The 21,208-nt window shown below is 39.9% G+C and overlaps 1 protein-coding gene across 1 annotated transcript in view; it reads right to left on the bottom strand.

The window, feature by feature from the left end:
• Window positions 1–830: 830 nt before the first annotated feature.
• The window catches only part of LOC139386870 (potassium voltage-gated channel, KQT-like subfamily, member 3), a 133,487-nt gene continuing 113,109 nt past the window's right edge, over window positions 831–21,208 (bottom strand). Inside the window, exons 9-16 of the mRNA XM_071132730.1 lie at window positions 20,948–21,046; window positions 20,090–20,112; window positions 16,305–16,507; window positions 15,874–15,973; window positions 10,387–10,518; window positions 8,051–8,152; window positions 7,824–7,911; window positions 831–3,370 (exon numbers count right to left, since the gene is read on the bottom strand). Of these exons, the coding sequence (XP_070988831.1) occupies window positions 2,570–3,370; window positions 7,824–7,911; window positions 8,051–8,152; window positions 10,387–10,518; window positions 15,874–15,973; window positions 16,305–16,507; window positions 20,090–20,112; window positions 20,948–21,046 (1,548 nt within the window). The 3' untranslated portion in view covers window positions 831–2,569. The remainder of the gene's footprint in view (window positions 3,371–7,823; window positions 7,912–8,050; window positions 8,153–10,386; window positions 10,519–15,873; window positions 15,974–16,304; window positions 16,508–20,089; window positions 20,113–20,947; window positions 21,047–21,208) is intronic.

Here is a 21,208-nt window from a genome sequence, read left to right as displayed (position 1 = left end):
CTCTCATGATTTGGTAAATACAGAACATTTCCACGACAGACGCTAGAGACAATTTTGTGAGAAGACTGATTTTCTGGATGTTTCATGGTCTGACAAACACTGCTCTTGCTCGGTCACCTTTCACCACAAATGTGGAAGTGTTACATAGATAACTCAAACTGACAGATTTCTATGTGGATGTTATTAACACTAATTCGATTTCCGCAGGGGCGCAGACATCGACCTTAGGGTGTTAAAGGGCTACAGCCAGCAGAACAGGATATAAACCAGCAACCCTTGCAGTTATGCAAGCACATCACCTGAGGCATTAAGGCTGATCTTTTGGCAGAGGCCAAATTAAAGGTTACAATAGTACTGCCAATATTTTAAGTTGAATGTGGTACAAATCAACTTATAGTGGGAGCACCAATTCTAAGACTATGAATTACAGTAGGCTGTTTGAGAAGGTTTGAATCCTAAGCAAACTGCATACACATTGTTTGAAGTACAATAGACCAACATAGCTACTGTAGTAGGTCAAAGCTGTTAGCTGAAAAACCTTGGTAGAGCATGGATGGAGTAGGCATTGTGGTGCTCATGTGAATTTCCTTTCTTTTTCAGCGTCAGACCAATGTCTACTTCTCACTTAAAACATTGTTTAAAATTAACAATCATTTTCATTTTGTATTTATGTCTTTAATCTGTTCTATCAATTCAATCTGTAGATAAATAAACCTTTGAGTCTAAAATTTGGCAAGTCTTAAAGACTGTCTGGATGCTGTATGTCTGGTCGAGAAGATGTCATATAACCAGATTACAACCAGATAATGCCATTTTGTTTCATTCCAATATTTTTTTTTTATCTGGCCAGATTACACTTCTCTGGTTGTTAAAAAGACGTTAGCAAAACTTCCTCGGACTAGGGCGTCATAAAAGACAGCATAATGACGTAATTGAAAACAGTTTTACCCACTGGATTGACATCTACAAAGAAACTACATTTTCCATTTTAAACCAAAAAGAAAATAATTTTTTGGGGAAAAACACTAAAAACTTCAATGTTACATTTGTGAGGGGGAAATTTTTTTCACTTTTGTTCATATTTCTTCAAGTGATTCACATCACTGTGATTTATTTGCCAATCTGCTCTCAGTAATATAATAAGACATTACACCATTTTTTCACTTATCGTTAAAGTTGACCTACATCATGCTACACTTGTCATTACATTCTGTGAAAATGTAATGATATTGTCACTGTTTTCTCATTTTACATACTATGTAGATTATATATTTATGGTATTATTCTAGCTGTTTTCAGATATTGTACTATTTATATAGTGATTTGTCATAAGTCTAAGTACATACAATATTATTATGATTTTTTAAAATTATGGAATCAGAATTTGTGATGCAATCTTGCTAGATAACCGTTTATTCTAATCTAGACGTGGCATGTGCAAATTCACTTTAAGCCTATCTGCCAAATGATCTGTAACTTATAATGCAAGAATTGGTTCTTACCATGCCTCATCACAGAACTTACTTGAGTTGTCCTGAATGTGTCATTACAAGTTTTTTAAAGATGCAAAAACTACTGTATGCCAAATAAATCTGTGGTGTGTCAAAGAGGAAGAGTTTTCTCTCATTTAAGGATAGTAGTGAATTAATGACTGATTTTATGTTTGAATGTATTTCTGATAGGAACTAAAACAACCTTTCAAAAACTGCACAGCATGAAAGAAGAAGGGGCATCCCTATATTGTCTATTGACAAAAAGGAAGCAGAAGGCTTTTGTCTCTGGCTTGTCATTATTTTCCCAACTCACACATACATTAGTAAGCAACACATGTACTGTACTAAAGAATGAGACAGGAGACTTTTGTTAAAAATATTCAGGTCAACTGTCTGTAAATTGTGCATCATCATGCAAACCATGCAAAATAAATTAAATGTATTTATATAAAAAAATAAGTATTACAAAAAATGACAGTATTTGTAAGTACCATTCAAAATTGTTTTCTTTTTCCTGAAACCTGAACATTGCAGGCTCTACGACAAAAAGAATGCATGCGGTACATGCAGTGCGGTTTGCTTTGCAGCGATAAAGGTTTGGGCGTATATATTTATATTAATGCTATATACTTTTTCATCTTAGCTTTATGTATGTTGTGATGAGTGCGCTGTACTGTACAAAGTCTGTTAACTATACAAACGGTGTCTTTTCTTTTCGTGTGTGTACGCAGTCTTGAGACCTTGGCTTTCTCTGGGCCATTGGGTCACACAATAAGTGTAGGGTGTAAACCAAAATGAGTCAGGTTTTAGTGTCAATTAAATCTGGATTGAATTGGGGTCTATGGGGATAAATTCTATCCAAACTGACTTGGTGTAGAGACATGGATTTCACCCAAAATAATTGACATGGGCCGATTGAACTTGCACATGGCGTTGAGTTCAGTGATGTCCGTTTAACCCAAAGACGACTGGCTTTTAGAGGCATGGGCTTAGGGGCTTAAGGTTGTCGATTTGACTCAAACTAAATAAGGGTTGGTGAGGAGGTGTAAAATTAAGGAATAAAAATGGTGAGCGATTCAGGGCGGTGTGTTCCATACAGAATCAGGGAAGCCCTCTCCTGTGGATGACTTGGGGAGTTGCCCCCCACCCCCGCTGGGCGTGAAGGGTTCCGTGTCTGTGTCCGTCTCCCCCTCTGCCAGGTAACGGCTGTCCCGCAACCTTCCCGACCCCCCTGCTGTCCCCAGTGTGGGGTCCTCCCTATCCTCGCGCTCCCCCGATATACTGAACCCGCTGGGTGAGCGCTCCAGCTCCTCGTGGTTCACAGAAAGCATGGATAGCGGCGAAGTGTCCGTCACTGATCTCTGCCCCATGGTCCTGCCCAGCCCCAGCGTGAGGTGCTCCGTGTAGGGACTTTGTGGCCCATGCCCATCCCGTCCAGCCATCTGGGTGTCCAGGAGTGAGCTGATGGGGAGTACGTTGGGCCGCTCTGTGAAGGTAGGGATCGGGGCTAGGTGGTGGCCAGGTGGGACTTGATGGTCAGGGGGGATGTAGCCACCCCCAGGCAGCCCTAGTCCCCCAACTCCTTCCGCCCCTCCAGCTGCAGCACTGGGCTCCCTGCGGCAGCTGTAGTAAGGCGTCACTTTGCTCACAGGCACCTGGTAGGACATTTGGGGGCATGTCTCGGTGTAGTTGAAGAAGACCCGGCGGATCTCAGTGTAGCCACAGCCCTCCTTGCCGTCAGAGCCTGTGTTGCCTGTCACATGGTCAAGGGGCTCCGTGGTCATGTGGGCGGCACCGGCCGAGTCCACCTGAAGGTGCTCAGTGTGCTGGATGTGCATGTCCACCAGAAAGTCCAACTTCTTCTCCATGTCCTCCACCTGAGACCACACAACAGTTACTCACCTACATACTGGAACTACTACAATCCTACACTCTTTTTTTCCTAAAAGTTCCAAAAGGGTTCTACTGAGGGATAGGGTTCTACAAAGGTCCATTTTCATCTGAAGACCCCTTTCTTTGAGACGAGGGTTCCTTGTAAGGCAACAGGTTCTACCTCAAATCTTTTTCATTCTAATAACTATTTTTGGAAAAAGGGCTTCTTTGATGATTTTTTGGAAGGATATAGAAGGGTTCTACATATACATATTGTTTTCTCTTTTAAATAGTGACTGAGCATTAGTGCCTTAGCATCAGGAGTTTGAGTAATCTGATATGTTTAAGATAGGTGTGAGAACGTTTTAAAAACTATACCTACTATAAACTATACCTATATGGGACATTACACCAGCATGCCGCTGGTATTCCCTTAATCATTTTACATATACAGTACTGACAAAGTGATATGATTTATGTCTTTCAAATTAGTATTTTATTGTGCAGAGAGTAGAGGAATTGAAGGGAGTATGAGTCAACCAGCAGTGTGTTGTATGGTACATAGCAAATTGGCTAAATTTGACATTGTGTTGATTTTTCCATCTAACATTTCTAGTGTTGATTCAGAAGTTAAATGAATTTAACACAGTGGTGTAAAATAATCTGAGTGTTGGTGTTAGAGATTCTCCGGTACTTTTGTATACTTTTTAGCCAGTAGTTTTGAAAGTAGTGCTCACGAGCCAAAAATTGCATACTACATCACACGTACCATTGCCTTCTCTTTCGCTCTGCTGTGTGTGCATCTTGCTAGCTGTCACTCAAATGGCAAGTGGCTGAACCTCATTGGCTGGAACTCGCATTGCTATTAGGCTGGCCCACGTGGAGGGAAAATTTAAGGGAAAATGGTGCTGTAGAGCTGCCAGTAAACAGTCACTTTTAAACTAGGGATAGCTCATGCTCATAGATCACGCATGTATGAACTACACATTGACACATCCAGCCAAAAGCGTGAGGTTTAATTTTTTTTTACTAGTCGCCAAAGTTCCAGAGCATGTCTTTAATAGTGTGATTTTTACAATTTGCAGAGCAAAACTCTCAAACAATCGCCCATCACTATCGTATTGCTCTATTGTAGATTGATTTCCAGAATTGTTTGTTTCAAAATCTGTGTTTTCGCATGTACATTGAGTGGTTGATTAATCTTATGCTACAATAAATAAATAAATACTCTAAACTAATCAAATCTCTTAATAGTTGGACTTACTGCACCTGCTACTGAGATGGTTGTTTCAGTTTAGATGAGTTAGGTAGTCTCATTACTCAATCCTCTCTACCCCCCAGCAGTTATTCTGAATGCAGGTTGCGGGTGAATAAAAGTTCCAAATGTTGGATATCCTCACTCAGGCTGGATTCTAATAGGAATAACATATAACTTCGCCAGCATAATGTGACTTGCAGGCCTGATAAACCAGGAGTTTCCTCACACAACTGTGTTAGGGTACAACAAGGCCATCAAAGAAAGGCCTTATGATATGTTATAGATTGTAATAATGAGTTTAATTTTAAAGGCTAATAAGGCCGTTGGAACCCTACATGGAGGGTTCAAGGAAGAACTCTTCAAAGATGAAAGGTTTATTGGTAGAACCCTTCGTAGAGGATTCTATGAAAAACAATCTACCTAGGGTTATTTGTAGAACCCTCTGCAAAGGGTTCTAAATAGCACCAAAATGGTGTGGATGCGGAACACCAAAATGATGTGGAACACCAAAATGTTCCATATGCACAAAAAGCTTATTTATCTCATTGTGTGCACAAATTTGTTTACATCCCTGTTAATTAGCATTTCTCTTTTGCCAAGATAATCCATCCACCTGACAGGTGTGGCATATCAAGAACCTTGTGCTGGGGACAAAAGGCCACTAAAATGTGCAGTTTTGTCACATGCCACAGATGTCTCAAGTTTTGAGAAAGTGTACAATTGGCATGCCGACTGCAGGAATGTCCACCAGTGCTGTTGCCAGATAATTTTATATTATTTTCTCTATTTCTCTACCATCAGTTTCATCAGCTGTCCAGATGGTTAAGACCAGCCACCCGGACAGCTGATGAAACTGAGGAGTATTTCGGTTTGCAATAAAGCCATTTTGTGGGGTAAAACTCATTTTGATTGGCTGGGCCTGGCTCCCTAGTGAGTGAGTCTGGCTCCCCATGGGATGGGCCTATGCCCTCCCAGGTCCACGGCTGCGTCCCTGACAATCATGTAAAATACATAGATTAGGGCCTAATGAATTTATTTCAATTGTTATTTTATTGTATTCATTTGTTTATTTTTTTTATTTTTTAACTTTAGTTTATTCAGTAAATATTTTCTTAACTCTATTTTCTTAAAACTGCATTGTTTTTGTAAGTAAACATTTCACGGTAAGGTTGTACCTGTTGTGTTCGGGGAATGTGACAAATAACATTTTATTTACACTGTGTTAACAACACTCCAGACAAGCTTCAATGCCATTCAACTCTCCTTCCGTGGCCTCCAACTGCTCTTAAAAACAATTAAAACCAAATGCATGCTCTTCAACCGATCGCTGCCTGCACCTGCCCGCTCGTCCAGTATCCCTACTCTGGACGGTTCTGACTTGTGTGGACAACTACAAATACCTAGGTGTCTCGTTAGACTGTAAACTCTCCTTCCAGACTCACATCAAACATCTCCAATCCAAAGTTAAATCTAGAATTGGCTTCCTATTTCGCAACAAAGCATCCTTCACTCATGCTGCCAAACATACCCTCGTAAAACTGACCATCCTACCGATCCTCGACTTCGGCGATGTCATTTACAAAATAGCCTCCAATACCCTACTCAATAAATTGGATGCAGTCTATCACAGTGCCATCCGTTTTGTCACCAAAGCCCCATACACTACCCACCATTGCGATCTGTACGCTCTCGTTGGCTGGCCCTGGCTTTATACTCGCCTCTCCATCCAGTTCTCTGCTGCCAATGACTGGAACGAACTACAAAAATCTCTGAAACTGGAAACACTTATCTCCCTCACTAGCTTAAAGCACCAGCTGTCAGAGCAGCTCACAGATTACTGCACCTGTACATAGCCCATCTATAATTTATCCCAAACAACTCCCTCTTCCCCTACTGTATTTATTTTGCACCCCATTATTTATATTTCTACTTCGCACATTCTTCCACTGCAAATCTACCATTCCAGTGTTTTACTTGCTATATTGTATTTACTTTGCCACCATGGCCTTTTTTTTGCCTTTTACCTCCCTTATCTCACCTCATTTGCTCACATCGTATATAGACTTATTTTTCTACGGTATTATTGACTGTATGTTTGTTTTACTCCATGTGTAAACCTGTGTTGCTGTATGTGTCGAACTGCTTTGCTTTATCTTGGCCAGGTCGCAATTGTAAATGAGAACTTGTTCTCAACTTGCCTACCTGTTAAAATAAAGGTGAAATAAATCAAATAAAAATTCATTTGGAATTGTGTTACATGAGGCCACTTTTGAGGTCTGAAAACATCTGAGAAACTTTGATTTTGGAGTGTACATGTTGTTCTAAAATTCTTGCAAGAATGTTTCAGATGAAATGCATGTTCACTCATTAGATGGATCTCCAATTGAAAGTGTTCCCTCATATAAAGCATTTGGATTGATATGGATTTGACATTTAAAAAAACATATAGATGAGCTGGTTAAGAAGATAAGATTTAAAGTTGGCTTCTAATACAGAAACAGATCCTGCCTTTCTCTAAGCAGTAGGAAGCAGATTATTCAGTAAACCTTTTTATCCGTTCCTGATTATGATGATATTATTTATCAAAGTGCAGATGCTACTACTCTTAAACCTTTGGATGCCATCTAACATTGTGCACTTCGTTTCATTACAGGTGACAGTTCTGATACTCATCACTGCATCCTGCATCAAAAGGTTGGCTGGACTTCACTAAAAACCCATAGATCTCTACATTACTCCCTTTTTATTTACAAGATTCTACTTCATAAACTTCCGTCTTACCTAACTGTGCTGTTGAAGTATAGACACCTGAGTTGTCTAACCTGTTCACATAATTGGTTAACTCTTGAGGTTCCTAGGGTCTCCACCGAGCTAGGTAAATCTGCTTTTAGTTTAAAGTCCCGTATTGCTAGAACAATATTCTAAATACATTTAATCAACGTTCTGGTGCCGTTCGGGCAGTTTAGAGTATTGATTGGGGACTTATTTGTGGAGGAATGTAACTGTTTTTTTCAGGTGATTTATGATGTTTTACTTGTGTTTCCCATGACAGTGTTTAAAAAAAAATGCGTATGCATATTTTGGATATAATATGTATATGTGTTGTATTGTGCAGGGCACATCTGAAAAACAGACATAGGTCTCAGGAGCACAACTAGAGAAAAAGGATGGAACATGGACTGATAAGGCATTTTCTGTACCTGTCTCTCCACTCTGACAAATCTACCCATCATGCTTTGGTCTTGGTCAGCATCTGGAATGGATGCTTTGGCTAGATAGGACTCATGCCTGCAACACATTTAGGGATTAATACAGTTTGATCAGAGCAATGCAGTACAAGACGCAAGCACCACACATTAGTATAAATAATGCAAGCTTGTATGACGGTGGGGCAATGTTTTGACAGAAAATGACTTTGCGGTCAGACCTTGGTGACTGTTGAGTTGGAAAGGCAAATGGGTTCTGTTTGTTTTGACTCTTCTTATGTTTCGGGGTCAGAGGGGCACCAGGGGTGAGGATCATGTCTATTCTGAAAAGAAAAAAAACAAGAACAGATAACATTAGTATGAACAGATATTGTGATATGGTTTCAACACAAAGAATCATGGGCTCAAATGTTCTCCGCATAAATAGCACAAATGCTAAGTGCAACGAAAGGATTAGTTAAACTTCCCTTTTTTACACAGAAGTTCATGGCGGAAAGTCAGTTTAGATGTATATGCCTGAGGTTGAGAGGCCTCGCCTTTGGATACAAGTCAGATAATTAATTGAAATGCAGTTCTTGAATTAGAAATATTGTCTAAATATTGTCTAGGAATTGTGAAATAATTTGTATTAATTTGCTATTTTGTCTGGATTAAAATGCAATTGAAGAAAAACAGACCACAGCATCTCACAATTACACAGCATGCACTGAATTGGTGCCCTGTTTACTTAAAGCATGTAAACTTTCACCACCTTGGATCTCATGAACATTATAAACATTAAATTGAAATTTGTCAAATGCGCCGTACACAACGGGTGTAGACCTTACTGTGAAATGCTTAGTTACAAGCCAACAATGCAGTTCAAGAAATAGAGTTAAGGAAATATTTACTAAATAAACTAAAGTAAAAAAAAAAAAAAAACGAGGCTATGTACGGGGGTACAGGTTAGTCGAGGTAATATGTACATGTAGGTAGGGGTAAAGTGACTATGCAAAGATATGAAACAGCAAGTAGCAGCAGTGGAAAAAACAAAGGGGGGGGGCCATCAATGTAAAAAGTCCGGGTGGCCATTTGATTAATTGTTCAGCAGACTTATGGCTTCGGGGTAGAAGCTGCTAAGGAGCCTTTTGGTCCTAGACTTTGAGCTCCGGTACTGCTTGCCGTGAGGTAGCAGAGAGAACAGTCTATGACTTGGGTGACTGGAGTCTTTGACAATTTTTTGGGCTTTCCTGTAATGTAGATGCTGGGAGTCGAGAAGCAGGTGCAGGTGGTAGGTTTAATATAACGAGTAACATAAACTCAGCAAAAAAAAGAAACTGCCCTTTTTCAGGACCCTGTCTTTCAAAGATAATTCGTAAAAATCCAAAATAACTTCACAGATCTTCATTGTAAAGGGTTTAAACACTGTTTCCCATGCGTGTTCAATGAACTATAAACAATTAATGAACATGCACCTGTGGAATGGTCGTTAAGACACTAACAGCTTACAGACGGTAGGCAATTAAGGTCACAGTTATGAAAACTTAGGACACTAAAGAGGCCTTTCCACTGACTCTGAAAAACACCAAAAGAAATATGCCCAGGGTCCCTGCTTATCTGCGTGAACGTGCCTTAGGCATGCTGCAAGGAGGCATGAGGACTGCAGATGTGGCCAGGGCAATAAATTGCAATGTACGGACTGTGAGACGCCTAAGACAGCTTTACAGGGAGACAGGCTAGACAGCTGTTCATCATCACTAGCACATTAGAGGCTGCTGCCTATATACATAGACTTGAAATCACTGGCCACTTTAATAAATTAAACACTAGTCACTTTAATAATGTTTACATATTTTGCATTACTCATTTCATATGTATATACTGTATTCTATTCTATTGTATCTTAGTTTATGCCGCTCTGACATTGCTCCTCCATGTATTTATATATTCTTGATTCCATTACTTTACTTAGATTTGTGTGTATTGGGTATACGTTGTGAAACCTTTAGATATTACTTGTTAGATATTACTGCACTGTCAGAGCTAGAAACACAAGCATTTCGCTACACCTGCGATAACATCTGTTAAACACGTGCATGTGACCAATACAATTTGATGTGATATGTACAAAATAAGTTACAAACAATACAAAAAAACTAACAAAATAGCACAGTTGGTTAGGAGCCCGTAAAACGGCAGCCATCCCCTCTGGCGCCATTATATCACTTTGAATAAGATTCTAACTTTGAACAACTCTTAGGGTAACATATACCCATTGTTTTTGAGTCATTGATGGACAGCAATATTCAAACCTTGTTTCTCATTTTAAAGCAGATTTAATTCAGGACTGAGACCATTCAGGACCATTCAGGAACATTCAACACCTTTTGGAAAGCCATTCTGTTGTGTCTTTTAGATTTAAATTTAAAACAGCAAACTGTGAAGTATGTGCAAGGGGTGTCTAGACTTTCACTAGGCACTGTAAATCAAATGCTTTGGGTAATACAATTTACGGTGCTGTTCAATGTCGACTCGGTTAATTTCAGTCAACTCAAAATGTAACCCCAACTCTGCTTACCTTGTCTGAAGGTATTTGATTCTACAGAGCATGTCTAGGTGGCCGGCAGAGTACTGCTCGATCACATCCTTGACATCATAAGGTCTCAATGTCTCCTTAAACTTCTTCTTGTTCAAGAGGAACTTCATGATCCTGTAGAATAGAGTATAACTGAATTACTTAATTTTTCCCAGAGGGAACTTCATTCATCCTGTGAGACAGCGTCCAAAATTGGGTTAGGTGCAGCTTGTCTTTTGACAAATCAGAACAAGTAAAAAGGTACCATAAATACCATACAAACTGGATGAAGTGAATTACCTCCTCAAATGTTTAAGGCAATTAGAACCAGATAAATTGTGAGGAAAACAAATAATTAACTTAGTCCAATCAGAACATGTGAAATGGTTAACAATATTTTATAAGGACACCTGTCAATCAAAATCAAGGGCAGGCCTCAAAAACCACAATACAGAACACAACCTAGTTAGTGCAGTAGCTTTGTGTTTGAAAAAAACTCATTCTAACCTGCTTTGTAGTAGAGAGCCGGGACAAAAGTAACATGGGTGAAAGTAACGCCCATTTTCTCAGATGAAACAGAAGCTAAAATGAAATAATGAAGTCAGCACATTCCTAATGTGGAGGACGACCTCCTTGCAAAAAGACAGCCCAATCAGACCATGTTTTGCTGAGTTATCAACAAAAAGTGATTTTGAGAGAAATAAACCCGGAAGTGTTTTTCGGTTGTAGAGTTGTGTTTAGTTGTTTAAGGTTCCAAACATCTCAACTAGTGACTAAATGACAGCATAGGTTTCAAGTATCATGCTAGTTGGAATTTTAGCCTAGGAGAAGTTACAGGAGAGATGGGTGGGACGAAAGTAACATGATAATCTGGAATAAAATAAAATAAACTATTAAGCACAGTCCATTGTCTCCTCTAGTTCATATTCCTTTTATAATGTTAGCAAAATATCAACAAGTAACTGAATGTTTGAAAATTATATATGACATTCAAATTATACCTTAATCAATTGACTTGATGGATCATCTCACATAAGCTTTTATCGAGAGGTTAGCGGTTAGAAATATATATATCTTCATGATTCTGGGGGTCAATTACCTTATGTCAAGACATGGACATGTGATAAGAATGATGAGTTTGCTGTTTGTGAAGAGAATTAAGACATTTATTCTATCAAGACACGAGGAGCGCAGCTGGACAGCTGGAGCGCAGCTGATTGGTTGGGCTAAGCATTAATAGTCATTGAAAATGGTGCACTTCTCGCCAGCTGTTATTTCAGATCCAAGGCTGTGTTAATCCCGCCCTGCCGACAGGTACAAAAGTATTGCTGAGGTAGTTCTGTTCTTGGTCAATTTAATTTAAACTCAATGACCCTAGAAATTAAATGACAGATGCTAATGGTAGTGGACACACAGTTGAAGTCGGAAGTTTACATACACTTAGGTTGGAGTCATTAAAACTCATTTTTCAACCTCTCCACAAATGTCTTGTTAATACACTACAGTTTAGGACATCTACTTTGTGCATGACACAAGTCATTTTCCAACAATTGTTTAACTACAGATTATTTCACTTATAATTCACTGTATCACAATTCCAGTGGGTTAGAAGTTTACATACACTAAGTTGAAGACTGCGCCTTTAAACAGCTTGGAAAATTCCAGAAAATGAAGTCATGGCTTTAGAAGCTTCTGATAGGCTAATTGACATCATTTGAGTCAATCGGAGTTGTACCTGTGGATGTATTTCAAGGCCTACAGTCGTGGCCAAAAGTTTTGGGAATGACACAAATATTAATTTTCACAAAGTCTGCTGCCTCAGTTTGTATGATGGCAATTTGCATATAATCCAGAATGTTATGAAGAGTGATTAGATGAATTGCAATTAATTGCAAAGTCCCTCTTTGCCATGCAAATGAACTGAATCCCCAAAAAACATTTCCACTGCATTTGAGCCCTGCCACAAAAGGACCAGCTGACATCATGCCAGTGATTCTCTCATTAACACAGGTTCAGTGAGTGTTGACGAGGACAAGGCTGGAGATCACTCTGTCATGCTGATTGAGTTTAAATAACAGACTGGAAGCTTCAAAAGGAGGGTGATGCTTGGAATCATTGTTCTTCCTCGGTCAACATGGTTACCTGCAAGGAAACACGTGCCGTCATCATTGCTTTGCACAAAAAGGGCTTCACAGGCAAGGATATTACTGCCAGTAAGATTGCACCTAAATCAACCATTTATCGGATCATCAAGTACTTCAAGGAGAGCGGTTCAATTGTTGTGAAGAAGGCTTCAGGACTCCCAAGAAAGTCCAGCAAGCACCAGGAACGTCTCCTAAAGTTGATTCAGCTGCGGGATCGGGGCACCACCACTACAGAACTTGCTCAGGAATGGCAGCATGCAGGTGTGAGTGCATCTGCACGCACAGTGAGGCAAAGACTTTTAGAGGATGGCCTGGTGTCAAGAAGAGCAGCAAAGAAGCCATTTCTCTCCAGGAAAAACATCAGGGACAGACTGATTATCTGTAAAAGGTACAGGGATTGGACTGCTGAGGACTGGGGTAAAGTCATATTCTCTGATGAATCCCCTTTCCGATTGTTTGGGGCATCCGGAAAAAAGCTTGTCCAGAGAAGACAAGGTGAGCGCTACCATCAGTCCTTTGTCATGCCAACAGTAAAGCATCCTGAGACCATTCATGTGTGGGGTTGCTTCTCAGCCAAGGGAGTGGGCTCACTCACAATTTTGCCTAAGAACACAGCCATGAATAAAGAATGGTACCAACACATCCTCCGAGAGCAACTTCTCCCAACCATCCAGGAACAATTTGGTGACGAACACCAGCATGATGGAGCACCTTGCCATAAGGCAAAAGTGATAACTAAGTGGCTCGGGGAACAAAACATCGATATTTTGGGTCCATGGCCTGGAAACTCCCCAGACCTTAATCCAATTGAGAACTTGTGGTCAATCCTCAAACAAAACCCCACAAATTCTGACAAACTCCAAGCACTGATTATGCAAGAATGGCCTGCCATCAGTCAGGATGTGGCCCAGAAGTAATTTGACAGCAGGCCAGGGCGGATTGCAGAGGTCTTGAAAAAGAAAGCTCAACACTGCAAATATTGACTCTCTGCATCAACTTAATGTAATTGTCAATAAAAGCCTTTGACACTTATGAAATGCTTGTAATTATACTTCAGTGTTCCATAGTAACATCTGACAAAAATATCTAAAGACACTGAAGCAGCAAACTTTGTGAAAATTAATATTTGTGTCATTCTCAAAACTTTTGGCAATGACTGTACCTTCAAACTCAGTGCCACTTTGCTTGACATCATAGGAAAATCGAAAGAAATCAGCCAAGACCTCAGAAAAAAAGTTGTAGACCTCCACAAGTCTGGTTCATCCTTGTGAGAAATTTCCAAATGCCTGAAGGTACCACGTTCATCTGTACAAACAATAGTATGGAAGTATAAACTCCATGGGACCACGTAGCCATCATACCACTCAGGACAGAGACGCGTTCTGTCTCCTAGAGATTAACATACTTTGGTGCGAAAAGTGCAAATCAATCCCAGAACAACAGCAAAGGACCTTGTGAAGATGCTGGAGGAAACGGGTACAAAAGTATCTATATCCACAGTAAAATGAGTCCTATATCAACATAACCTGAAAGGCCTCTCAGCAAGGAAGAAGCCACTTCTTCAAAACCAGCATAAAAAAAGCCAGACTACGGTTTGCAACCTCACATGTGGACAAAGATTGTACTTTTTCGAGAAATGTCCTCTGGTCTGATGAAACAAAAATAGGACTGTTTGACAATAATGACCATTGTTATGTTTGGAGGAAAATGGGGGAGGCTTGCAAGCCGAAGAACACCATCCCAACCGTGAAGCACGGGGGTGGCAGCATCATGTTATGGGTTTGCTTTGCTGCAGGAGGGACTGGTGCACTTCACAAAATAGATGGCATCATGAGTCAGGAAATTATGTGGATATATTGAACATCTCAAGACATCAGGAAGACATCAGGAAGTTAAAGCTTGGTCGCAAATGGGTCTTCCAAATGGACAATGACCCCAAGCATGCTACCAAAGTTGTGGCAAAATTGCTTAAGGACAACTAAGTCAAGGTATTGGACTGGCCATCACAAAGCCCTGACCTCAAATCCTATAGAAAACGTGAGGGCAGAACTGGAGGCCTCCAAACCTGACTCAGTTACACCAGCTCTGTCAGGAAGAATGGGCCAAAATTCACCCAACTTGTTGTGGGAAGCTTGTGGAAGGCTACCCGAAACTTTTGACCCAAGTTAAACAATTTAAAGGCAATGCGACCAAATACTAATTGAGTGTATGTAAACTTCTGACCCACTGTGAATGTGATGAAAGAAATAAAAGCTGAAATAAATCATTCTCTCTACTATTATTCTGACATTTCACATTCTTAAAATAAAGTGGTGATCCTAACTGACTTAAAACAGGACATTTTTACTAGGATTAAATGTCAGGAATTGTGAAAATCTGAGTTTAAATGTATTTGGCTAAGGTGTATGTAAACTTCCAACTTCAACTGTATATACGTTGTTGGTCATAAAATATGGTCTCTCTAGCTCTATTGATCTAAGTAATTTGGAAAGCGATCCAGTTTCTGGAGCAATTCAGTTTCTAGTGACTTGAATTCAACACCTTTCCCATAGTTTTATGGCGCTCACTCTCACTTTAAAAAAAATGAAACCCAACAGAACTTGCCATTCCACCCTATTCACCCACAGATAATGGTGTGGAAGGAAACAGACCAGTGGTGGCATGTCCATTAGGGCATCCGGTGCGGTTAAGCTCTTGTGATTGGTAAAAAAAAAAAGTTAATAATTTTACACTTTACAAGCACATGTCACTGTCATGTTTGTTATGGGGAAGGGATATAACGTTAAAACTAAAGAGAAACAGGTTATGAGGCACAGATGCAGTTATTACATACACACTACAGTCACTGTTTCCAGGTAACAACCATGTGCTGGCTGGGATGTCAGGAAAGGATTGGGGAAGAAACAACATGGTAACTACTAATGGTAATTACTAACTAATTACATAGTAAATACATAGTTATTACCATCTGATTACCCAGTTATAACCGAGCTGGAATGTAGAGGTACCACAATAAGGCCAGGTTTAAAACAAACTCATGATGATCTCATGAATTCAGTCCTTGTATCCCTAGCTCTGTCTATGAATATAAAAGAGATTAAAATTCTCAGGTCCCATTCCTCCGTTCATAGAGAGCCAAGTGGTTGGATTTAAAGTATGTAATATGCATGTAAGTTCAATCTCTTCCATAGATTTTTAGCTAGCTGTGGCTAAACATAGCTCAAGTTGTAGTGGCTGTTAATAATCATGGATTACAGTTTCTCCTGGCCATAGATTTCTTTCAGGGTGTCGAACCATCTAACATTAAATTGTTGAATACGGAACTTCCCCTTTAAACTTCTATTACCTGACTGCCCTGATGACCAGCTTTAGCGTGGGGATCATCTCCTCCAGGAGGATGTCTGCAGGAAAGCCCCGCTCCTCGGGGTCCTGCAGGGCTCCAGCATCTGTGGGAACAAAGACTGTCCCTACTTACAAACTACATGTTATAAAGGCTTTATATAGAATATATAAACTCTTCATAAGCACTACATAGATGTTTCACAAATCTTCTATAAGCCTATGTCATACCTTACCCAGTTCCTTGGGTAAAACAAAATAGATCATAACTCCAGATTACCATATACTGCAACAACAGATGATTTTACTGAATTACTTCAGATGGTCACAGTTGTGTTGATAGGCAGCAGGGTTGGTGTCAATTTAATTTCAATTCAGGAAGTAAACTTAAATTATAATTGAGGAAATGTAGATTGGAATTGGCTGAATTTGTTATACCATCAGAGCTCTGACGCATGGTGTAGGCCTTCATCCGGAAGGCTGTGCGAAACCGCTCCCGGTTACTGAAGCCGCCGGGTTTGGGTTCCTTGGAAGGACTCTCTTCAATGTCCGGGTTCCCCGGCATCAGCACCCTGCCCCTCACTACTGTCGACTGTCGCGAATTAGGCATGCGACAACGCTCCAGCAAACTCAGCTTTTGACTGAGACGAGAGAGAGGGGAGAGGAAAGTATTTTTCCTATGAGTGACTTGAATTTATTAAATTACATAGATGATAATAACAGTAATGACAATATGGTAATAAACACTTAAACAAGGCAGGCAATCAGCTACTGTGAATCAATTTCTCCAAAATAGAAGTAAATTCAGGATCTTCTTTGTGGACACGCATGATGATACCACTGCCTGGACAGACAACCCAATAATTTGGTTTCTATTTTGTTAGGGCTGTCTGCCTTGGACTGGGGACGGATTCACAGTCTGCTGCCTAAACGTAACAGTGCTTCAGTACTGAGGTATGAACGAAGACTCAAAGACCGCAGTAGGAGAAACACATTGAACGGGCCAGTAAGAAACAAGAGATCACCTCTCCTTTTTGCTTATTGCCCGTTAGTTGTGGATCGGGGCACTTTTGTTTCTCATATGACCGAAAACTGATTTGATATCCACCTGATCTTTTAAATGACATGGGAACACTATCTCTCCTCCATCTCTCTCTTCCCCTCACTCTCTTGTCTGTCTCTCTCCCCCTCCCTGTCTCAGACTTGGCAGAGGTGCCAGGGCTGGCCTTTGGGGTGGCTGCCAAGGAACATTTATGGGCAATCCTGAGTGGTGAACATGGATTTGTAACGCGGGGGGCGGCAAGCCAGGGCATTGGAGCAGAACGTATCCTCTTCTAGTCTTGTAATGAGTGTCTATCGGGACAACAAAATAATCTAAAAGCATTGGATTGGTGGAGGCCTGGGATACAGTGAATTTCTACCATATTTTTTTATAGCAGTAATTTCCTTTGAAGTGAACAAGTGCACAATGTGGGAGGAAGCAGAGGTAATTGGGATATAGCCAATGTTTAGAAAAGTGGTTGGTCAGAGACTCTGGGTTCGCGCCCAGGCTCTGTCGTAACCGGCCGCGACCGGGAGGTCCGTGGGGCGACGCACAATTGGCATAGCGTCGTCCAGGTTAGGGAGGGCTTGGCCGGCTGGCTTCCGGGTTGGATGGCGCTGTGTTAAGAAGCAGTGCGGCTTGGTTGGGTTGTGTATCGGAGGACTCATGACTTTCAACCTTTGTCTCCCCCGAGCCCGTACGGGAGTTGTAGCGATGAGACAAGATAGTAGCTACTAACAATTGGATACCACGAAATTGGGGAGAAAAGGGGTGGGAAAAAAGGGGAAAAAATAAGAAAAAAATAGAAAAGAAGTGGTTGTTGTCAAAATAACATCCCATTAATTGTAGGGTAGTGAATATCCATGAATGAAAAGGACTACTTCTTGTCTTTCCAAGGACAATGTATTTCAACTCTCCTCCTCAAGTAACCCCACACAACGCAAGTAAACCGGATTCAACTTCTCAACTAATCATCAAGGCCTTGATTGATGATCATGTGGGGCTAAAACACTCAAGGAGTTGATAAAGACTGGCATAGGACATGCTACAGTGAACGTCAACCTGGGACCGATTATACCTTGTTCTAAGATGCACCTTTGAACTGATCTTGACCACATTCTGATTGTGTTCAAATTTTTAAGCCCTGTTTATAACTGGTGCTAACATGCACACTTTGTCTTGATCTGGTCTGCATTTTTAGACAGGTTAGACAATTCTTATTTTTTTATTATTATTATTTTTTAACCCTTATTTAACTAGGCAAGTCAGTTAAGAACAAATTCTTATTTACATTAACGGCCTACCCTGGCCAAACCCGGACGACGCTGGGCCAATTGTGAGCCGTCCTATGGGACTCCCAATCACGGCCGATCTCCCTGACCACCTCCAAAGGTAGGCATTGTGTCTGGATATTAATCAAGTGTAAACAGATCTGGATGGTCAAACCACTTAAATAATTCTTATAATAGCTTCTAAAATCATTGACAGGTAGCACCATTGACTTATGCCATCATTAATTGTCTTAAAATAAATACATCATATTATTTGGAAGAATATCAGTCTAATCATTTTCACATTTTAATACAATGTGTAGACCCGAAAATCTTTAAAAGACACATTGTGATCAGATCTTCCTGACCACCTCTGTAGGTATTCAGGCACGCATTGTCTTGATCTCTTACAGGTGTAGACGGATCTGTACAGTACAACCATTTAAATCGTAATTATCCTGTCCTCCAAAATCATTGACAGGGGACACTACTGACTTATGGCTAGGGCTGTTGCGGTGACCATATTATCGCCACACCGGCGGTCACGAGTCATGAAGGCAGTCAAATTCCATGTGAGTAATGACATTTTAGTCACAGCAATTAGGCTTCTCCAAGCTCTGATGCTGCTGATGGTTTTAGTAGCCTTCCAAACTTGCTAACTGCCTGGTACTCAGCACTTTTGTACCTCTAATCACTCTGACACCAATGCAAATGTGTTCAAAAATGTAATCAAAGACTTCATGAGAGACCATGAGCTCATGTTGCACCACATTTCTATAGGCTATGCAATTGCGCAAGAAAACAGTGATGGTCTCTATTAAAAAGAAGAAGTTCCCATCAGCTTTCTATAGGCTAGGCCTACTTGATTTATTCTTATATACATCATATATATATAGATATATCATTCTTAAGTGATAAGCTAATATTGTCACCCATCAGACTATTCTTGATTTAATCTTGTCTTTACATATACTAAATAATATATGTGCGAAATTTGTTTAGATTTAGAATGGACCATTATCATGTATCGGTCTTGAAACATGGGTAGGGGGAAAAAATACATGTCATGTATTGGTACATTTTCATGCCAGCCAGGTAGGCTATACTCCTGTTGTAAAGAGAAGCAATATACTTAATATTAGGAAAGTTGAGAAATAAATATAGTAGGCCTAGCCTATAGAAAGCTGATGGGTTCCTCCTCTTTTTAATAGAGGCCATCAAAACCCTTTTCTCACGCAATTGCATAGCCTATAGAAATGTTGCGCAACATGATCTCTTGAAGTGTTTGATTCGATTTTAGATGACATTTGCATTGATGTAAGAGTGATTAGAGGGACAATAGAGTGCTGAGTACCAGGCAGTTAGCAAGTTGGGAAGGCTACTAATGACCATCAGCAGCTCCAAGCATCAGACTTTGGAGAAGCCTAATTACCGTGACTAAACCGTCATTACTCGTGACCGCTGGTGTTGCGGTAATACAGTCATCGTAACAGCCCAAGCCCTGTATTAATGTCCTATGGTGCAATAAAAATAAAATGTACGAATGTCAAGACCTCACATAATTATCCCACTCTCCTAATGATCTAACAGTCATTATAATTGAAAAGTAACTAATGGACTAGCTAATAGATTTCTAAAAATAAATGTGTCTAATTTGAGAGGTTTCTTCATTAAAGAAGAAGATGTGTATGAGAGAAAGTCATAGAACACATATTTATTATGGCCATTAGTAACTACTGAGTTGGCAGATCGATATGAGTTGTGAATTAATCAAGGAAGTTATTTGAAGAAGGGTATTTGGGACACTCGTTAGTCTGAAAATGCCATGAGAGATTGTTATACTAGTGACTTTCCATGTTCGTGACTATACATGATCTATCAGTATAAGAGATCAGTCATTGGTGACCTACCTTGCTATGCCCTCCAAATTATCCTTCCTTTGGACACAGAAAGAAAATATGTTTACATTTCAGATCATATAGGATCACGTTACAAGAGGAAGCTAAGGTAGAGTCTTAGCAATACAACTATATTAATAATGCCGTTAGGCTCTATGAGGCAGTTAACATGAGATTAGATGCTTATTCAGTCATCAATTAGCTATTACGACAACTGTTATTTCTAATGACAATATTATATAAAGTCCTATAACAGACATTTCACTTAATGTATATTTTGACCAAGAAAAAAAAATCAGTGAGGGAATAGACAGTTAAAATAGGACCAAATGATATCTGTGTTACCTCACAGATTGTTATCCTGTTTGGTCGCAGGAATCCAGTTTTCCATGGAAACCAATGTCTCCAACTCAGGGTAATGTAAATCATGCAAACTAAAAAACAAAACAAATCAAGTTGAACAAATCATATGGTGAGGATACAAATGCACAAATGAATTGATAAATCATGAAGAAACTCACACTGTACATGTTGGGTTGACAACATGAATGCAACACTTGATCAAACAAAAACACATTGTAGCATGTGATAGAGAAATGGTGAGAGTTTCACATGCATATGTAGGATCTTCATTTGATCCCCCTGTTACAGGAGAACTGTATGCAGGAAATGTCAAACTTGTAGTGTATTTGAGGTTTAAGGTTTGTAATTTCCACTTTGAAATGCCAAACTTGATTTTCAAAATGTATCAACCCCTCCAAAAATTCACATAAAAATGCAAATGTACTGTTGCTGCAGGATTATTTTCCTGCTGTTGCAAACTGGCTCAAATTAAGATCCTACATATGTTTCATAAATGTACGCAAGTACTTGCCTGAAACAGGGTAATGAGATGACCGTTTCGTAGAATCTCCATGTAGAAATGAGGTCCTCTCTGATTGGATTGGTGGCATAGTATCGCCAGGCAGACTGCACAAGAAAGAAAACAATACACTTTTTGTAAGGAAAGTCATCTTACAGTTTTTTCCATGTTTGTGTGTACCAGTTGCCAATTAAACCCCATGCTGTTTTTTTATTGTATTTTTAAATCACTGTATGTCTAATATACAGTACCAGTCAAAGTTGACACAC

The sequence above is a fragment of the Oncorhynchus clarkii genome, chromosome 28 (assembly GCF_045791955.1).
Source record: "Oncorhynchus clarkii lewisi isolate Uvic-CL-2024 chromosome 28, UVic_Ocla_1.0, whole genome shotgun sequence".
Taxonomy (NCBI): Eukaryota; Metazoa; Chordata; class Actinopteri; order Salmoniformes; family Salmonidae; genus Oncorhynchus; species Oncorhynchus clarkii.
Note: the sequence above shows the minus strand (reverse complement) of the source record. Positions and strands in the feature narration are given on the sequence as shown.